The 16864-nt window shown below is 43.1% G+C and overlaps 1 protein-coding gene across 1 annotated transcript; it reads right to left on the reverse strand.

The window, feature by feature from the left end:
* Positions 1 to 790: 790 nt before the first annotated feature.
* LOC138977029 (uncharacterized) lies at positions 791 to 16612 on the reverse strand. The gene is made up of 9 exons (XM_070349919.1): positions 16521 to 16612; positions 15187 to 15404; positions 14134 to 14228; positions 12738 to 12853; positions 11865 to 11989; positions 10969 to 11061; positions 9636 to 9808; positions 4886 to 4981; positions 791 to 961 (listed from the first exon to the last, which is right to left on the reverse strand). Exons 2-9 carry the CDS (start codon positions 15347 to 15349, stop codon positions 791 to 793), a joined length of 1032 nt encoding a protein of 343 aa, XP_070206020.1. The 5' UTR covers positions 15350 to 15404; positions 16521 to 16612.
* Positions 16613 to 16864: the final 252 nt, after the last annotated feature.

Consider the following 16864-nt stretch of genomic DNA (forward strand, 5'->3'; position numbering starts at 1 on the left):
TATAAGCCTGCGACTATGGTGACACTCACACTGTTACTACACCCCCCGGACTTATATTATGCCTAGCGCAGAACCGCGTGAGGTGACATGCGACTCATTTCGTGGTGGAGGTTCACTTTTGTAATAAAATGTCGTAAAACAGGCCAAGGAAGAGCACCATTTGTAAGAGTTGTTGGGTTACTTCCACTGAATTACTTCCCTTGTTTTTGTTCGTGAAGCAGTTACTTGGCTGCCGCGTCATGGATGGCGCGCCGACATGCTAGCTGGCGGCGCTTCCCGACTACTTTTTGTTTCCAACACCGGGAAGAAACAGCGCCCTGAAGCGCATTCACTCATTCTGATGCAATTAAGTACCATACTAATGGTGAGTTTTCGAGAAAATCGTGCCATGTGTGCGTAGACTAAGATACAGTGGATTCTTCAAAATCGTCCTTTCTTCTTTTCTCCTAGCTTCTTCTGCGTTCATGGACTGAAACTCCCACGTACACTCGTGTTTTTGCACGAGTGGACTTTTACGTCTATGGCCGTTTTTACCCCGCCATGTAGGCAGCCATACGCCGCTTTCGGAGGAAGCATGCTGGGTATTTTTGTTTTTCTATAACCCACCGAACTCTGACATGGATTACAGGATCTTTCCGTGCGCACTTGGTCGTGTGCCCGCGTGTACACCTATAGGGGGAAAAGGCACTAGCAGGTCTGCACACAAGTTGACACGGGAGAGCGTCCAATTCCTCAGAAACGCCTTTGTTTCGAACTGTGCATATTCTGTGAAGCCATACGTCCCGAAGACCTAACAACACCCACTCATAAATAGCTGTTGAGAACGACTCTCATTGTAGAGGACGTTGTGCTCAATAACGACTGAAGAGTACTGGTCATCCAGCATGATGCCCCGCACATCACTACCAGGCATCAGACGTCGCGTGTCGTGCACGTGGTTGTAGCGAATTACATTGCCTCGCTGAAACATAGAGAGTGTGATATGTGGCATAAGGAAAAGTTCTAATTGAAAAATGAGGGTGTGACAGTGCCGCCTTAAATTTTACAAAAAGCCGGATATGACGTCATCGTTATAGAAAAAAAGAAAAAAACGTCCAGGGATATCATACTCAGGAACTCTCATGTCAAATTTCATAAAGATCGGCCCAGCAGTTTAGTCTGAATCGCTCTACACACACACACACACACACACACACACACACACACACACACACACACACACACACACACACACACACACACACACACATACACCACGACCCTCGTCTCGATTCCCCCCTCTATGTTAAAACATTTAGTCAAAAGCCCAAGAGAAATATTAAACAAAAGCAAATTTATTTCTTCAGGCCTAACCATCATAATGCCATATGCATGGTGATCTGTAAACTTTTGTTCTCTGTGCACAATGCATGTGTAAACATTTTGTTGTTCGCAGAACGCAGAACCAATTTCACATTTTTAACATTTTATTTTTCACTCACATGTTTGCTGAAGTGTACACATTTTGTTCCATTTAGTGCTGTTTTTTTTCCTGTCTCAAGACATGTATTGTAGGCTTATACTAGTGATTACTGTGTGTGATACATGAAATGTGATATGAATGCTGTTTTTATATGTTATACTCTTACTTTCTCCCAAGCGCAAGACAAATTCTTCTATGAAAATTGAAGCCAATAAAATTTGAGTTGAGTTGAGTTGAGTGATGTGTACAACTATTGTTCTCTGGGCACATTTGTTTGCACATTTATGTCCCTCACTTATGTCAATGTAGCCGCTAATTTGTTTAAGTCCACTCAATCGTACAAACGTTTCCTTGTGGGTGACTCGAGCTGTCGGCGAACTGCGATGAGAAGGCTTCTTTCCCAATTATATGATTGGTGTTATATATTCTTTTACACATTTTAACAAGCATTCATCATCTTGGTTGAAGCGTGACAAAATGATTTTGCCACATTGATTGAATTCTCAGACTGTCCACATTGACTGTAATCTCAGAAAAGGGTACAATTTAACGCTGTTTTATTCTTTCCCAATTATATAATTGGTGTTTTATATTTTTGTAAAAATGTTATTGTTCACAGAACCCACTGTATATTTACCACAGGGTTACTTTTTCATTCCTATTTGCTGATGTGTAAAACTGTTTGTGTACTGTGCACACTAGTTGCTCATTTAATGCTGTGTTTATGTGTTTGTTTCACTCCCATGTGTCATATTTTCTGAGATTTCGGTCAATGTAGCCACTTTTTTTGTTTTGTCGCATTTAGCCTTTCCTTCGTAACTGTCCGCCTTCACCAAGCTGTAGATTCTTGCATTACTAATGGCGAGCAGCTACACAAGAAAACAAAGAAAGAAAGTGTATTCAAGCGCCGAGCCTGGTAAAAAAGAAAATATTGCTACATTGACCGAAATTTCAGAAAGCGTCACATGTTTGCTGCTGTGTAAATGGTTTGCAGTTCATTGCACATTGAACACTGCTTTTCTTAGGTTTGATGTTTTATCATATTTTGTTGTTCTGTGTGTGCTAGCGCTTTTTTGGGGTAACTTTTTCCCAATTACTTCTAAATTTAATATGTTACTGTTCAGGGCCGGACTAGGCTAAGAGGAGGGGGGGTTGCCAGAGGTGGTCCACCAGGGGGATATCCCCCCTGGCGGCAGGGGCGGATCAGTTCATTTTATGGGGGGGGGGGGGGGGGGGTCAAAAGTATATTGTGAAGATATGGGTGTGAAGGCGCGAAGCGCCGAGCCGACGGCGCAAAGCGCCTAGCTTGCTAGGGGGGTCCGGGGGCATGCCCCCCCGGAAAATGTTGAAAAAAAGGATGCAAAATGGTGCAATCTGTTGCATTCTGAGGATGATCATTACCAGTTTCAGGCAGCAGATTTTGTCACTGATTATAACCCCCAAAATTGAAACTCAATGTATAATAAAGAAATGCATACCTCATTCAATATTTTTATATTATTATATTATTATGGGTGATGGGTAGGTCATATTCTGAGATAAGAAAATGGTCGCTCCTTGCATGAAACGGCATAAAATAAGCAATAATAAAAAATGTTTTAAATAAGTAAGGTAAATGTTCAGGCTAGGGGGGGGGGGTTGCGCAACCCCCAAAACCCCCCCGGTAGTCCGGCCCTGCTGTTGTCACTGCACAAGTCATGGCCAATCCACCACTGTGCCCTTTTTTTCTTTTTTTTTCTTCCAATAAATGTATGGCATTTTGTTCTGTACGCGCGTGCCATCGCACATTGAACACGTTTTTGTTGTTGCTTATTCACAATTAACTCTGTAATTAATGAAGAAGAAAAAATCCCGTGCGGAACACGGGTATCACTAGTATATATATATTTCTCACATTTTTGGTCGAATATCTAATTAACAAAGTTCTGCCATCAGATGCTTTCCAATGGATGTAGTAAATCAAACTGCTTTGCTAAAGTTCGAACGTTGGAAATGACGTCATCAAACGATTGAATTCACAAATTAAATAAAGACGATAAACATACACGGCTATCATTTGGAAGAATGTTATTAGTTATCGTTAGATTTGACTGCGATATCCAGATTTATCAGTACCAATGTCGAAAAAGCTGAAATCAAATCAGATCGAGGCGTGAGCCAAGATCTGATATGATTCAGACTTTCTCGACATTGGCACTCATAAATATCGATATCGCAGTCAAATCTAAAAATACAGATTGTATTGCATTCCATTTCGGAAGAAGAACCCATTAACCCCAGTCTAAGAAATCGGTCAAGCGCAAGGGAGGCTACTGCCATGTTGGACATGTTGGATTGTCTGTTCCTGCTTTCGCAACTTTGCTGCTATAACTTTCCTTTTTCAAATACTCTTTCGTTTTCTAAGACGTATATAAGGCATATAAAAACAACAAAGAAAAGAACAATATTGTGTAAACATATCACACAAAAAGGTTCAGTGGAGGAACACGGAACAGCCTTCGCGGTTACTTGCAGTCTTTTAGACTTCAAAGGCTTTAATTTGGCAATTCTAAACAATGGCAGGAACTGAAGTGCCCCGGACTGTATCAATGAAGTCCTCTGGCTCATTTTCTGTGAAGAAGACAGCTTCCAGTTCTTAGTCGTTATCGACGGACTGCAGTGTTGATAATTTTGTCGAATCGCCAACTGCAGACGACACAATATTCCAAGACAACTTTCAAAGATGGCGTCTTCCGATAGCCTTCGTGACTGTTTTGAAGCTGTTGAGGTTTTTGTGTGGATTTTGCATGGCTACGACAAAGAGGGATGGGACAGTGATTCATGCTGGAGCAAAACGTTTAAATCGGCTGCTCATTTCCAGCCTTTACGTGAGTGATGAGCGCTGATACCCTGCAAGAGAACTCGCTTCTTGCTCCAAAGTTCAGTTTGTTTACGGCTGTTCCAATCGCCTCCCTCGGTAAGATTAAAACATACCACTCTACTACTTCTCTGTTAAAGGTGGGTGGAAAAAGTGTGTATTTATTCATTACACAGCTTAAACTTGCTGATGCAATTACTTTCCTTTTATAAATTTGCGCTTTAAAATAATGGGAGACTTGTGTTTCCTTCAAGTGAGATTTTTTTCTTCAAAATTACAATTGGAAAACTACTTCCTGCACGATATCAAATTCACTAGGAACTTCCTCTGCGATATCAATTGATATACAGTTCCTAGTTGACCAATGACAACAGGTGTTTTTGTCATGTGATCAGTAAACATTTGATAAATATATATGAACAGCTTTTAAAACATATGTCCAGTAGTTCTTTGACACACACACACACACACACACACACACACACACACACATATACACACATTCTCGACTCCCATGTCAATTCCAAATCTGCCGTAACAGCCTATACATATCATATTTTCCTTACATAAGTCCAGTCTCGCAGTGTATGGATGGCGCCGCAGTCAGTGGCGTTCAGACACATGTGGTGGATATGGTTGTACTCTATCACGTGGTCGTTGCCCTGGAAACGGAAAGTTTATTCATTATATTTATATGTCACACGCATTCCTTCTTTGCCACTACTAAAGCAAACGTGTGCAAGATTGTATGTTACACGCTTTGATGCCGAAATCAATTATTTTGATTATGCATTTATTTCTGAAATTTTTTACCTTTACATACATTCAGTCACTACCTTAAACACTTATGTTTTCAGTATTCATTTCAAGTGATCACGAACGTAGAAAAATGGGTATCAAAGCGTTGTTACATTTTGTTGTGCATTCTGAATAGTGTGCCAACAGGCCTTTGTCAGTCAATCACGTTTTATCTGTGTACTAAGTGTTTGACGGTAAAAGAATAACACCAACCCCGTTCTCCTGTATATAACTGAAAGCCACATTTTCTTCTTCATTCAATTTCTGTTTTCAAAAGCTTCGTCAACTTTCCACTTACACGACACGGTCCCTTTACCAAGCTTCAATGAAGAACCCTGAATACGAAAGGTCAAAACAAAACAATAGGTACTACTTTCACTATCGTCGTCTGCAACGAAAACCGAAAATGGTGAAACGCTTTGCTACGTACACAGAGGACGAAATTGCAAAGAAAAGATCGAACCTTACACCTGTGACTAGGAAAAGTTGCATAGACAGTTCCGTGCGGATCTTACCACCGTATCAACGTACATCCGATGCTCAGAACCTACAGATGGGTGACGCTTTGGCGATTGAGGCTTCGTCTTCAGCTCTAACACGCACGCAGACAGTCAGGCAGGTCTAATCTGCACCAGCGGTGATGAAAGGTTTGGATTTAGAAACACTCGAATGTTACTTCGACAAGATAAACGAACCGAAAGACGAAAGTGTGCCCCAAATTCGGAAAATATTCTTTCAAAACTGCACTGTAAACAACATCAACATCACTGTGAGAAAAAGAACAATCCAAACACAACCAGTTCCCCTGTGGAACATTTCGGGTGGACTTTCCCACAACCTGACCTACAAAAATTCTCCGTGTTCGTTCGCGCTTTGCATTCAATCTGTGTTAGTGCGCGCGTGTGTTTGTGTGTTTAGCTTTCGTTGGTTTGTGCTGTTTGGTTAAAAAAAAAGTTTATTTTTTTCATTGAAAGATTCAGAAACGTTGGTTGATACTTTGTTAAATGCATTCAACCAGAAAAAGACACGAAACGAATTGGATCTATCTTCTGCGCGCATGCGTGTGTACGGTATGTGTGAAAAGGCAATTGTGTTGTCAGTCTGGTTTTGTGCCTGTTATTTCGTCCCCAAAAACTCATTTATATATCTCTATGCCTATGTATGCTGTGAGACATACTCACCATTACGAGCTAGTCGTGTGGCAGAGAGTTTTCTTGCACACTCGACTGCTGCTGTTTCACTCCGGCTAAACATCTCGTGTGCAAGAACACTCTATATTGCTATTTCATATGTTACGTGGATTTCCATTGGTCAATTGGGCAAAACTGAGCTCAGTGCAAAAGTGATATCGACGACATTTCCGTCGATATCAGTTTTGATATCGACGACCTCTTTATTGCTTCCCCACTTCAAAAACAAAAACACCTAAATTTAAAAACAAACAAATATATATGAAAATGTAATTATCCCAGAATTTAGTTGAGCAAGTGACTAAAGACTTTTTGAAAGGAAAGACATTTTAAAATACTGAAAAGTACAAGAAAAGAATGAACAGAAAGAAATAATAATCAGAGGGAGGGATATGGAACAGCCAAAAGTAAGACAAATACTTTTGTAATTTATTTACAGTAAATACACAATGTCCAGAGAATTAGCAATATATCTAACATTGACTGACTGTGTGATGATATCTTCTGCTATTGGTCTGTTTCGACAGTGATATCAAAATCTCGACCTCCGGTCTCGATTTTGATATCACTGTCTCAACAGACCATAGCAGAAGATATCATCACACAGTCCGTCAATATTGGGTACTGTCACACGACTAGCTCGTAATAGCGGGTAATGTCACACGCTTTCCTTCTTTGCCACTACTAAAGCAAACGTGTGCAAGATTTTATGTTACACGCTTTAAGAGCATGGCAAGAACGGATTCAAACTCAAAATCGTCCCTTCAAAAGCCAAAAAATGCACACACCACTTTTATTTCTCCTGCTGTTATCGTTTCTTCTCTTTACAAATTCTTCAACGCTCAGAATACTGAAAACGGCATCCCAGAGTCTGACGACAGTACTGTTTCCATACGCGAATTTAGCTTCTCTTGGAAAGTGGCTCGCTCAGGAGGCCTGTTAGTCTGACACAATAAGGACAGAGTTCTGAACATAGATGACAATGATTCCGGAATGAACAAACATTTCGCGGATGCAGACACAGAAAGGCGTCATGAAGATTGCGATGCTTCAAAAGATACAGACTGTGACGATGACTGTGACGTCATTCACATATACCGAGACGTCATTCACAGTTGTTCGGTCACTTCCGTCAAAAAGTAGATCTTTCCACAATGGCTGCTCCTGTGTTTAGGTTTGTCAAGCTTGAGTACACACCACGTGTTTGTTCTCTCCTCTGTTAAAGCTGTGAGACATAAATGCTATTCCGACTTGGTCGTGTGACAGAGTTGTCTTCCACACTCGATTAGCTGATGTCTAACTCAGCCTGACGGCTTCGTTAGACAATCAACGTAATCTCGTGTGGAAGAAAACGTCTGTCACACGACCAAATCGGAATAGCAGGTAATGTAGATCAGGAGTACTAAAACCCTTCCGTCATTGCTACTAGACAGCGTTATCTACAAATAGCACATTCGAAATAAAGATCTTTACCATTTTACAACAGGAGACCTCTGAACATGTTGATGTTTAAGGTACAGTTCTTCCGTTGAAAATAGCTTTACTTACTATCTCGGATTTACACAAAGTTAAATGGGACATAAGGGTAGAACGCAAATCGTACGTTAACAATATAAGATGTTTGGAGGCTTGTTAGCAGACCAGCCTTTTTGTTGGTCCAAGGGGACCATATCGTCTTTTTTCATATTTATCGACCAAGGCCGAAACATGTAACAAAAGGCGTGATGCTCCCCGAGGACTAACACTAAAATGCTATTAGGATAACAAGCCACCAAAGATTGTTTTTGTCATCATTTTGGTAGTGCAACAGTACGCACAATAACGCAGAGGCAGCCGGATTTTTAGAATGTAATTCATGGCCTCAAAAAGTGTCACAAGTTCCATGAAAATGTGACGTCAAACGTAACTTTACATCGCCTTTCTTCCAGTCTAAAAAGGCACAGAGCTGCCATCATATGTGTGAGGTCAGTCACCTTTTAGCATGTACCTGTTCTTTTTTAAGCTTTTTTGTTGTGCAATGTGTGATTACACAGCTTAGTTGCACAATGACCATGACTCGTTGCGGTAATTTCCGATTGCACAGCTTAGTTGCACAATGACCATGACTCGTTGCGGTAATTTCCGATTGCACAGCTTAGTTGCACAATGACCATGAGTCGTTGCGGTAATTTCCCACACTCATTGGGTCTTTCAGAGTGAACGTTTACAGTCTTGCTGTCCTTTTCTTGCAGTTGTACTGTCGACCAATTTATTCCCCGAATTTAAACTAGTGGCTTTTAAGAGATACCGTGATGAAAATTGTTGTGTGACAGAGTGGTGTGCAATGCATGCTGTTTAGAGATGACTCACCTCCCACCAGATGCCGGTGTACTGGCCGTGGTGCAGATGGTTGTGTGACACAGTGGTGTGCAATGCACGCTGTCTACAGATGACTCACCTCCCACCAGATGCAAGTGTACTGGCCGTGGTGCAGATGGTTGTGTGACACAGTGGTGTGCAATGCACGCTGTCTACAGATGACTCACCTCCCACCAGATGCCGGTGTACTGGCCGTGGTGCAGATGGTTGTGTGACACAGTGGTATGCAATGCATGCTGTCTACAGATGACTCACCTCCCACCAGATGCCGGTGTACTGGCCGTGGTGCAGATGGTTGTGGGACACAGTGGTGTGCAATGCATGCTGTCTGCAGATTTGTTTGTTTGTTTGTTTGCTTAACGCCCAGCCGACCACGAAGGGCCATATCAGGGAGGTGCTGCTTTGACATATAACGTGCGCCACACACAAGACAGAAGTCGCAGCACAGGCTTCATGTCTCACCCAGTCACATTATTCTGACACCGGACCAACCAGTCCTAGCACTAACCCCATAATGCCAGACGCCAGGCGGAGCAGCCACTAGATTGCCAATGTTAAAGTCTTAGGTATGACCTGGCCGGGGTTCGAACCCACGACCTCCCGATCACGGGGCGGACGCCTTACCACTAGGCCAACCGTGCCGGTCGTCTACAGATAGTTGTGGGACACAGTGGTGTGCAATGCACGCTGTCTACAGATGACTCACCTCCCACCAGATGCCGGTGTACTGGCCGTGGTGCAGATGGTTGTGTGACACAGTGGTGTGCAATGCACGCTGTCTACAGATGACTCACCTCCCACCAGATGCTGGTGTACTGGCCGTGGTGCAGATGGTTGTGGGACACAGTGGTGTGCAATGCACGCTGTCTACAGATGACTCACCTCCCACCAGATGCCGGTGTACTGGCCGTGGTGCAGATGGTTGTGGGACACAGTGGTGTGCAATGCACGCTGTCTACAGATGACTCACCTCCCACCAGATGCCGGTGTACTGGCCGTGGTGCAGATGGTTGTGGGACACAGTGGTGTGCACGCCCTGCAGGAAGATGGCGTGGTTGGGGAAGGCGGCCAGACGGGCGTGCTGCCAGATGTGGTTGTCACGGATCACGTTCTGGGAGGACACCAGCTGAGTCCGCTCTCCCCCTACAAAGTAATTGAAGATTCCTTCTAAGCATTTCGCCCATCGTTGTAAGCTATGAACCAGGACATTGTCAAATATAGGCTGTTTTACATGCGAGAAAGGCAGCCATCCTTTCCCTTGGACTCATACAGAAAATCAATAACCTTGCCGCTGCCTGTTCTGATAACAAAAACAAGTGTTCTTTTTCTCATCAAGTTAACTTCTTGCATTACCAGTTTGGTTTTTGGTTTATGTTCAAAACCATTTTCGTACTCATGGTACATCATTTTTTGTTATTATATAGCGCTTCATGACGTAATCACGATATCGCATGCATGTCAAAAGATTGAATGATGTTGCAAGATGTAATGTGTAACTGACATAGTCCCGGCGCCTTATAATGAGAGAGAATTAAGTGATGAATTGTATAGAATGAAGTGTACCAGTCAAAAGCTCCAAAAAAAGGTGTGTTACGTTGTTAAAGCTAGAACCACGGGGAATTACTGTTTCAAGCGATCCATGAAATGTTTATAGCACACATGAAAATTCTGCATTGTAAAGGCAATACTGAACTGAGCCTCGAGTTGACTTCGCAAAGCAGTCGAGAAGTCATTTGTACCGAAACGTTAGTGCCAAAGACTTCAGTGCCAAAGACTTCAGTGCCAAAGACTTCAGTGCCAAAGACTTCAGTGCCAAAGACTTCAGTGCCAAAGACTTCAGTGCCAAAGACTTCCGTGCCAAAGACTTCAGTGCCAAAGACTTCCGTGCCAAAGACTTCAGTGCCAAAGACTTCAGTGCCAAAGACTTCAGTGCCAAAGACTTCAGTGCCAAAGATTTCAGTGCCAAAGACGTCAGTGCCAAAGACGTCAGTGCCAAAGCTTCGTGCCAAAGACTTCAGTGCCAAAGACTTTAGTGCCAAAGACTTCAGTGCCAAAGACTTCAGTGCCAAAGACTTTAGTGCCAAAGACTTCAGTGCCAAAGACTTCAGTGCCAAAGACTTTAGTGCCAAAGACTTCAGTGCCAAAGACTTTAGTGCCAAAGACTTCAGTGCCAAAGAATTCAGTGCCAAAGACTTTAGTGCCAAAGATTTCAGTGCCAAAGACTTTAGTGCCAAAGCTTCGTGCAGCCAGCTTGGGGAAGTCGACTTCGCTGAAGCTTAATACCAAACAGCAGTACCACGTACCTCCCATGAAGACTCCCCCGTTGACGTCATGGATGTCGGAGGACAGAACAGACACTGACCGACAGTCCCCGTTGCAGTGGACAGCGTTTCCTCCTGAAATTGTGTAAACAAATCAATCTGCACATTTCGACTGCTTCCTATCAATGAAGGATTTTTTAAATTCTGAATGACTTTGTGCTCCTGTAAAAATCCTCTGACGGTCCAAAATCAAGAATTAATAAAACAAGTTACGATAATTCAAATCTTCTTCTTCTGCGTTCGTGGGCTGAAACTCCCACGTACACTCGTGTTTTTTGCACGAGTGGATTTTTACGTGTATGACCATTTTTACCCCGCCATTTATTTAGGCAGCCATACGCCGATTTCGGGGGAAGCATGCTGGATATTTTCGTGTTTCTATAACCCACCGAACTCGGACATGGATTACAGGATCTTTTCCGTGCGCACTTGGTCTTGTGCTTGCGTGTACACACGAAGGGGGATAAGCCACTAGCAGGTCTGCACATAAGTTGACCTGGGAGATCGGGAAAAAATCCACACTTAACCCACCAGGCGCGCGGCCGCGGCTGGGATTCGAACCCTCGACCTTCCGATTAAGAGGCCCACGCCTTACCACCCCGCCACAGCGCCCGTCAGATAATTCAAATAAGAATAAATCCCTCTCAACACACATGTGTCGGTATTTTAGTACTAAGGATTTACGTGCCTGAAAGGTATTCTAACAGTTGTGGTAATGACCACAAAGACCATAGTGGCGGCCTCTGTGTGTGTGTGTGTGTGTGTGTGTGTGTGTGTGTGTGTGTGTGTGTGTGTGTATGTGTGTGTGTGTGTGTGTATGTGTATGTGTGTGTGTGTATGTTCGTGTGTGTGGGTGTGTGTGTGACGTGGTTCCATACCTGTGTTCTTTATTTCCAGGTTTTTGATAGTGACATTTGTGGCGTTGTTGAGCTCAAAGCCATGGTGACGACACGCTTCCAAGGAGAAGTCCTCAAAGTGAACATTGTGTGCGGTGCTTTCAATGCTGAAAAAAACCACGTTATCATGTTAAGCACACTCGGTTTACAAGTTGGAGTAGGTGTTGCTGTTATTACTGTTGCTAAGTTGTCAATGGGAGAGATTGCTTCAATGACCTACATTTGCTTAGGGCGCTTTCGCTTTATTTGTTAGATGTAAAAAGGCAAACCACTGCCTATTCTAATACCATCGTTGAATAAAGAATTGTCATTGTCATTGGCATTGTCTTAGACCGTACCATAATAGGGACCCAGCGGTCCAGGCAGGGGCAGACAACTCAGACTCTGTCCAGCGCGGTCGTCATTCGGCTCTGAGGCACGTGTCACACGATACAATTCAGGACATACCAGCTATGAAAATCGACTGTCCAACCTTCACATTAATTATTTTTTGTCGCGCGAATGACGTCTCCAACACTTGCTGCAAAACTCCGTCAGTTTTATCTTTGGTATCTCAACAGATGTATAGTCTGACCTGTGCTCAAAGTGTCTATCTTTTCCCAACAGTCAATTTGCTGTCCTCTTCACAGAGCCACCCCAATATTTCTAACAGCAAGCCTGATGTCTTCTAAAACACGCCAATCATCTTTGTCTCCCAAAATCAAACTTGTAACATTGGTCACATACAAAATATAGTTCCTTTTTTTGCACTCCTGCCAATGTGACAACAGCAGAATTAAAACTAGCCAAACAAAAACAATCAGAACATTTCCGGAATCGAAAATAAATTGCTTGATCGGAAGACGTCATACTCACGTGATGCACTCATTAATCATGGAAGCGTACACAATATCTGATGACGTCAGCGTTTGTTGTGGCGTGTTGGGCCACAGGTACAGCTTATTGTTCCTTCGGTCAATGTAGTATTCACCCTGTGAACATGAAAAAAACGCTGAAAATCACAGTGAATATACTGATAGATCTTTTGTATTACGGGCTTGCCCTGCAGTCCGGACTGACGATCTAACAGCGAACGACAAGAAGAAGTATTACGGGCTAAGCTATAGGAAAACAGGGTAAAGAGATACAAATGTTACAGTTTTCATAAATAAAGTACCCACAAAATCAATATTTGTTACTGCATCATTTCATTTACCCTAGAGCTTAGCCTGAGTTATCTGTATGTCTAAAACATTTCTGCAAAAGTTCAAATTTTTCTAATGAATAATTTCGAATTATCTTAATGTCATCCGTGAACTAACATGTTTCCATTGATCGCTTTGCTTATTTTTTATTTAATAATTTTTACTAAGTCAATCTAAAAGCAATTTTTGGTGGATCATATTCTATTATTCTACATAAATTGAAGAAAGTGTACACCAAATTTGAACACAAACAGTTCTGTTTCATGAATGTTGTGGTCAAATGTCTTGAAGAGAAAAACGGTGGACTTAAAGGTAGCTCTTACCCTTAAGTGGGCAAAGTCGAGTTCGCGAAGCTCGCTGCGCGAAGCTTTGGCTCTAAATGTTAATTAAAAAGATTTCGTGAAGTCAAATTCGTGCTCACCTTCATACTTTGTAAGACGAATTCATTAAATTATGTCACTGCTCATTCCCATAGAAGCATAAGATTTTCAACGCAAATTCAGCCATTATTGTCATATTTCACTCATTTGGATGTGTAAGACTAATTCAGTCGCCCTGTACACTTGACTTGTAAGAACAATATGTACATTCTGTTTTTCCCCACTTCCTTACATTTGCAGACGATTTCAGTCAATTGTGTTGTTCCCCCCACTTTCATAGTTTTGTGAGGCAAATCCAGTCAATTATGCTTTCTTTCACTAAAGTACATTCCAAAGACAAAATCAGTTCATTATATCGTCATGCAATGCAATAGTTGTGTAAGGCGAAGTGATTCTTCTTCTTCTTCTTCTTCTTCTGCGTTCGTGGGCTGAAACTCCCACGTACACTCGTGTTTTTTGCACGAGTGGAATTTTACGTGTATGACCGTTTTTTACCCCGCCATTTAGGCAGCCATACGCCGTTTTCGGAGGAAGCATGCTGGGTATTTTCGTGTTTCTATAACCCACCGAACTCTGACATGGATTACAGGATCTTTTTCGTGCGCACTTGGTCTTGTGCTTGCGTGTACACACGGGGGTGTTCGGACACCGAGGAGAGTGAATTGATTCAATTCTGCGGTCACTCACCGGCTGGTCAAGCTCGCACAGCATGTTGATTACCCTGAAGTAGCCCCCTTGCTGCAGTCCCGTGGTCTTTAAAGGGTCGGACGGGTCATAGTGACCTAGGAGTATACACCAGTGTTGTGGGTCAGAGCCTTAACCACACACGCAAAGCCACATGAAGCTTATGGGCAGAATATACCTGCGCAGTTTCAGCGGCACAGACGACGCACGGCCTATTATTTATGCGGCAATAGGGATTATGACGAGTACTTGGCCTGTTTTCCTTTCATGCAACGTGTAGCGGGCTGGGATAATCTGCAGTGTGTCGTCTGTCCTGCTGAAGTTACATAGGTGAGCGGAGCCCCTTAGCATCTTCCAGGAACGTCTACTTCTAATTTGAACATGTGTGATTCTAAAGTTACAAGACTAAGAGATTTGATTTATTTAAATGTGTTAAAAACACAAGATAAACTGCTTTAAATGTCACTCACCATTCTCCCATGTATGCAACTGCTGTCCAATGCAAAATATATTTCTCAGTCGCACATACAAACCCACTCACCCAAGCACCCCCTCCCTCCTCACCTACCCCCTCTCCTCCGTCCTCCCAGTCAAGCCCCCAATCTTATAAACATTATAACCACCGAACATCCGTCTGTATGAGACCAATGCTAGTTACAGTACAACATCACAGAAATAAATTTAGCATTGTCATCACAAGAGCCTGGAGCTACATCTGCCACGCGCCGATGTTGGTCCTTAACAACCTACCGACTACCAGCCATGTTGGGGTCATCTTGATGTGTGATGGTGTGGGTATTTTGTTTGCTCTGTCTATTGACGTCATGGGAAAATCACATGGAAAGATCTCGACAGCATTCCCAAGAACATTCATAAACATATCATGACAATAACAATCTACCGACTACCAACCATGTGGGGTGATCTCGATGTGGGATCGTGTGGGTGTGGGTATTTAGCTTTCTCTGTCATTTGACGTCATGGGAAAATCACATGGTAAGATCCAGACAGCATCCCGTGACCATTCATAAACATATCATGACAATAACAACCTACCGACTACCAGCCCCGTGGGGCGATCCCTCAGTGTCATGGTGTGGGTGTGGGGGTCTACGTGAGCGACTGCTTCAGAAAAGTCACCGTAGCTTTTACGCCAGAACCCGTATGTCCCAGGGCTCCGTTTCACTGGCCCAGGTGACGTCACGGCCCGCTGCGTCATAGGTGAACCGTTTGCCGTTTGCCCCGTCAGGCACTGACTTGATGTTGATGAAACTCTATGGCACCAGTACAAGGATTCATTTTCAATGAAAATCTTAAGCCTTGAACGCGCACACTAAAAATATTATTTGTTTTGCAAACAAGGAGCAGAGATTGGCAGCGTTTTAGTGTGAAATGGAGAATTTGACAAGATTTAATGAAAATCGTATGCCCGTCATGGAATAAACGAAACACCAAGCACACATGAAATAATGTCGACGTCAGCAATGTGTGCTTCTCGAGAACACTGCAGGGAGTTCTGAAGCGGTTGGTTTTAAGAAACTGACACCTGTGAGTTTAAATTCTCAAATGTTGTGGTCATTATAGCGACTTACAGGATCGGAACAAGAGGAAAGGAGTCTGCCTTGCATGTGTGACTGCCATAATAAGTATCGATATTAGGTACGTAATAAGCATTTACATCAACATAATCAACACATCGACAAGGGAAACAACCGCTGTATTTTTCCCCTTGAATTGCAGCAAAACACTTGCCTCTCCTGGAAACCATTTGTCTCAGTATTGATCTGATAGTTACACCTTGTATGCTATGTCCCTTCATTGGCTTTTTAAAACACTAAAACTAATGTTGTCGTGGGCTGAGGGGCAAGAACCGAAAGTGGGTGCCACTCAAACGGGACAGAACAAACCGCAGGTTCTGATTCGTTGAAATCACAACACATCTCAGTTTCAAGCAATCAACACTGCGGATGGCTCCCGTTTGGGTGGTAACTTTGGCATGCCCCTCAGCCCAGCCGTCAATGAGGTGTACTCTTCGTGACGTCATTGTGGACACGCTCAGGCTCACTCTGCTGAGTTTCTAAGGGCTGTGAGTAGAGTGAATACTCTTGCTTTTACCGAAGCAAACTGTGCACACGTTCGCCTTGTCCACGTGTTTCTGACACACCCCTCGCTAGTAACGTTGGAAAGTCTATTAAATGCTCATGTAATAAGTTGATCTAAGTAGTGTATTTATGTTCGATTATGCTTTTTGATCGTGTGTCTGTCTTATTAGATATGTGATGTGGTGCCAAAAGAAAAATGTCCATGTTTATGTAAAATGAAAATCGACATTAAACTTTTCTTATCTTATCTTATATTATGATGTCTTTGTGAAGAGACTCAGTACCCACCCTGTTGGGCCATTCCGCCAGCCTCAGCGGGTTGCCGTTGATGTAAATCTCCATGGGCGCCACAGGCACAGGTACGAACCATCCGTAGGTGACCAGTTGACCCGTGTCCGTGACACCAGCCGCTGTCAGGTCCAGCTCCACGACCTTGCTGTGGGCAGCGTGGGGCAGCTTGTGCAGGACAGTACTGTCGGTCACCTGGTGAAACTGACCGCTCGGCAGATGCCTGCCTCCTGTCTGGATGAATAATGCGTGTCATAGCGTCTGGTAAAAATTGTTTCGCTTGTTCTGTATGTCTCCCAAGGCGCTGAAAAATAATGTCGATAACGTTGTATGTCTCGATGACT

The sequence above is a fragment of the Littorina saxatilis genome, linkage group LG9 (assembly GCF_037325665.1).
Source record: "Littorina saxatilis isolate snail1 linkage group LG9, US_GU_Lsax_2.0, whole genome shotgun sequence".
NCBI lineage: Eukaryota > Metazoa > Mollusca > Gastropoda > Littorinimorpha > Littorinidae > Littorina > Littorina saxatilis.

Coding starts and splice junctions, on each gene's coding strand:
- LOC138977029 (XM_070349919.1), bottom strand. CDS start 15,349: ATGACGCAGCGGGCCGTGACGTCACCTGGGCCAGTGAAACGGAGCCCT. Junction 14,229..15,186: donor CCCCACGGGGCTGGTAGTCG/GTAGGTTGTTAT, acceptor GTATACTCCTAG/GTCACTATGACCCGTCCGAC. Junction 11,990..12,737: donor ATGATTAATGAGTGCATCAC/GTGAGTATGACG, acceptor GGTTTTTTTCAG/CATTGAAAGCACCGCACACA.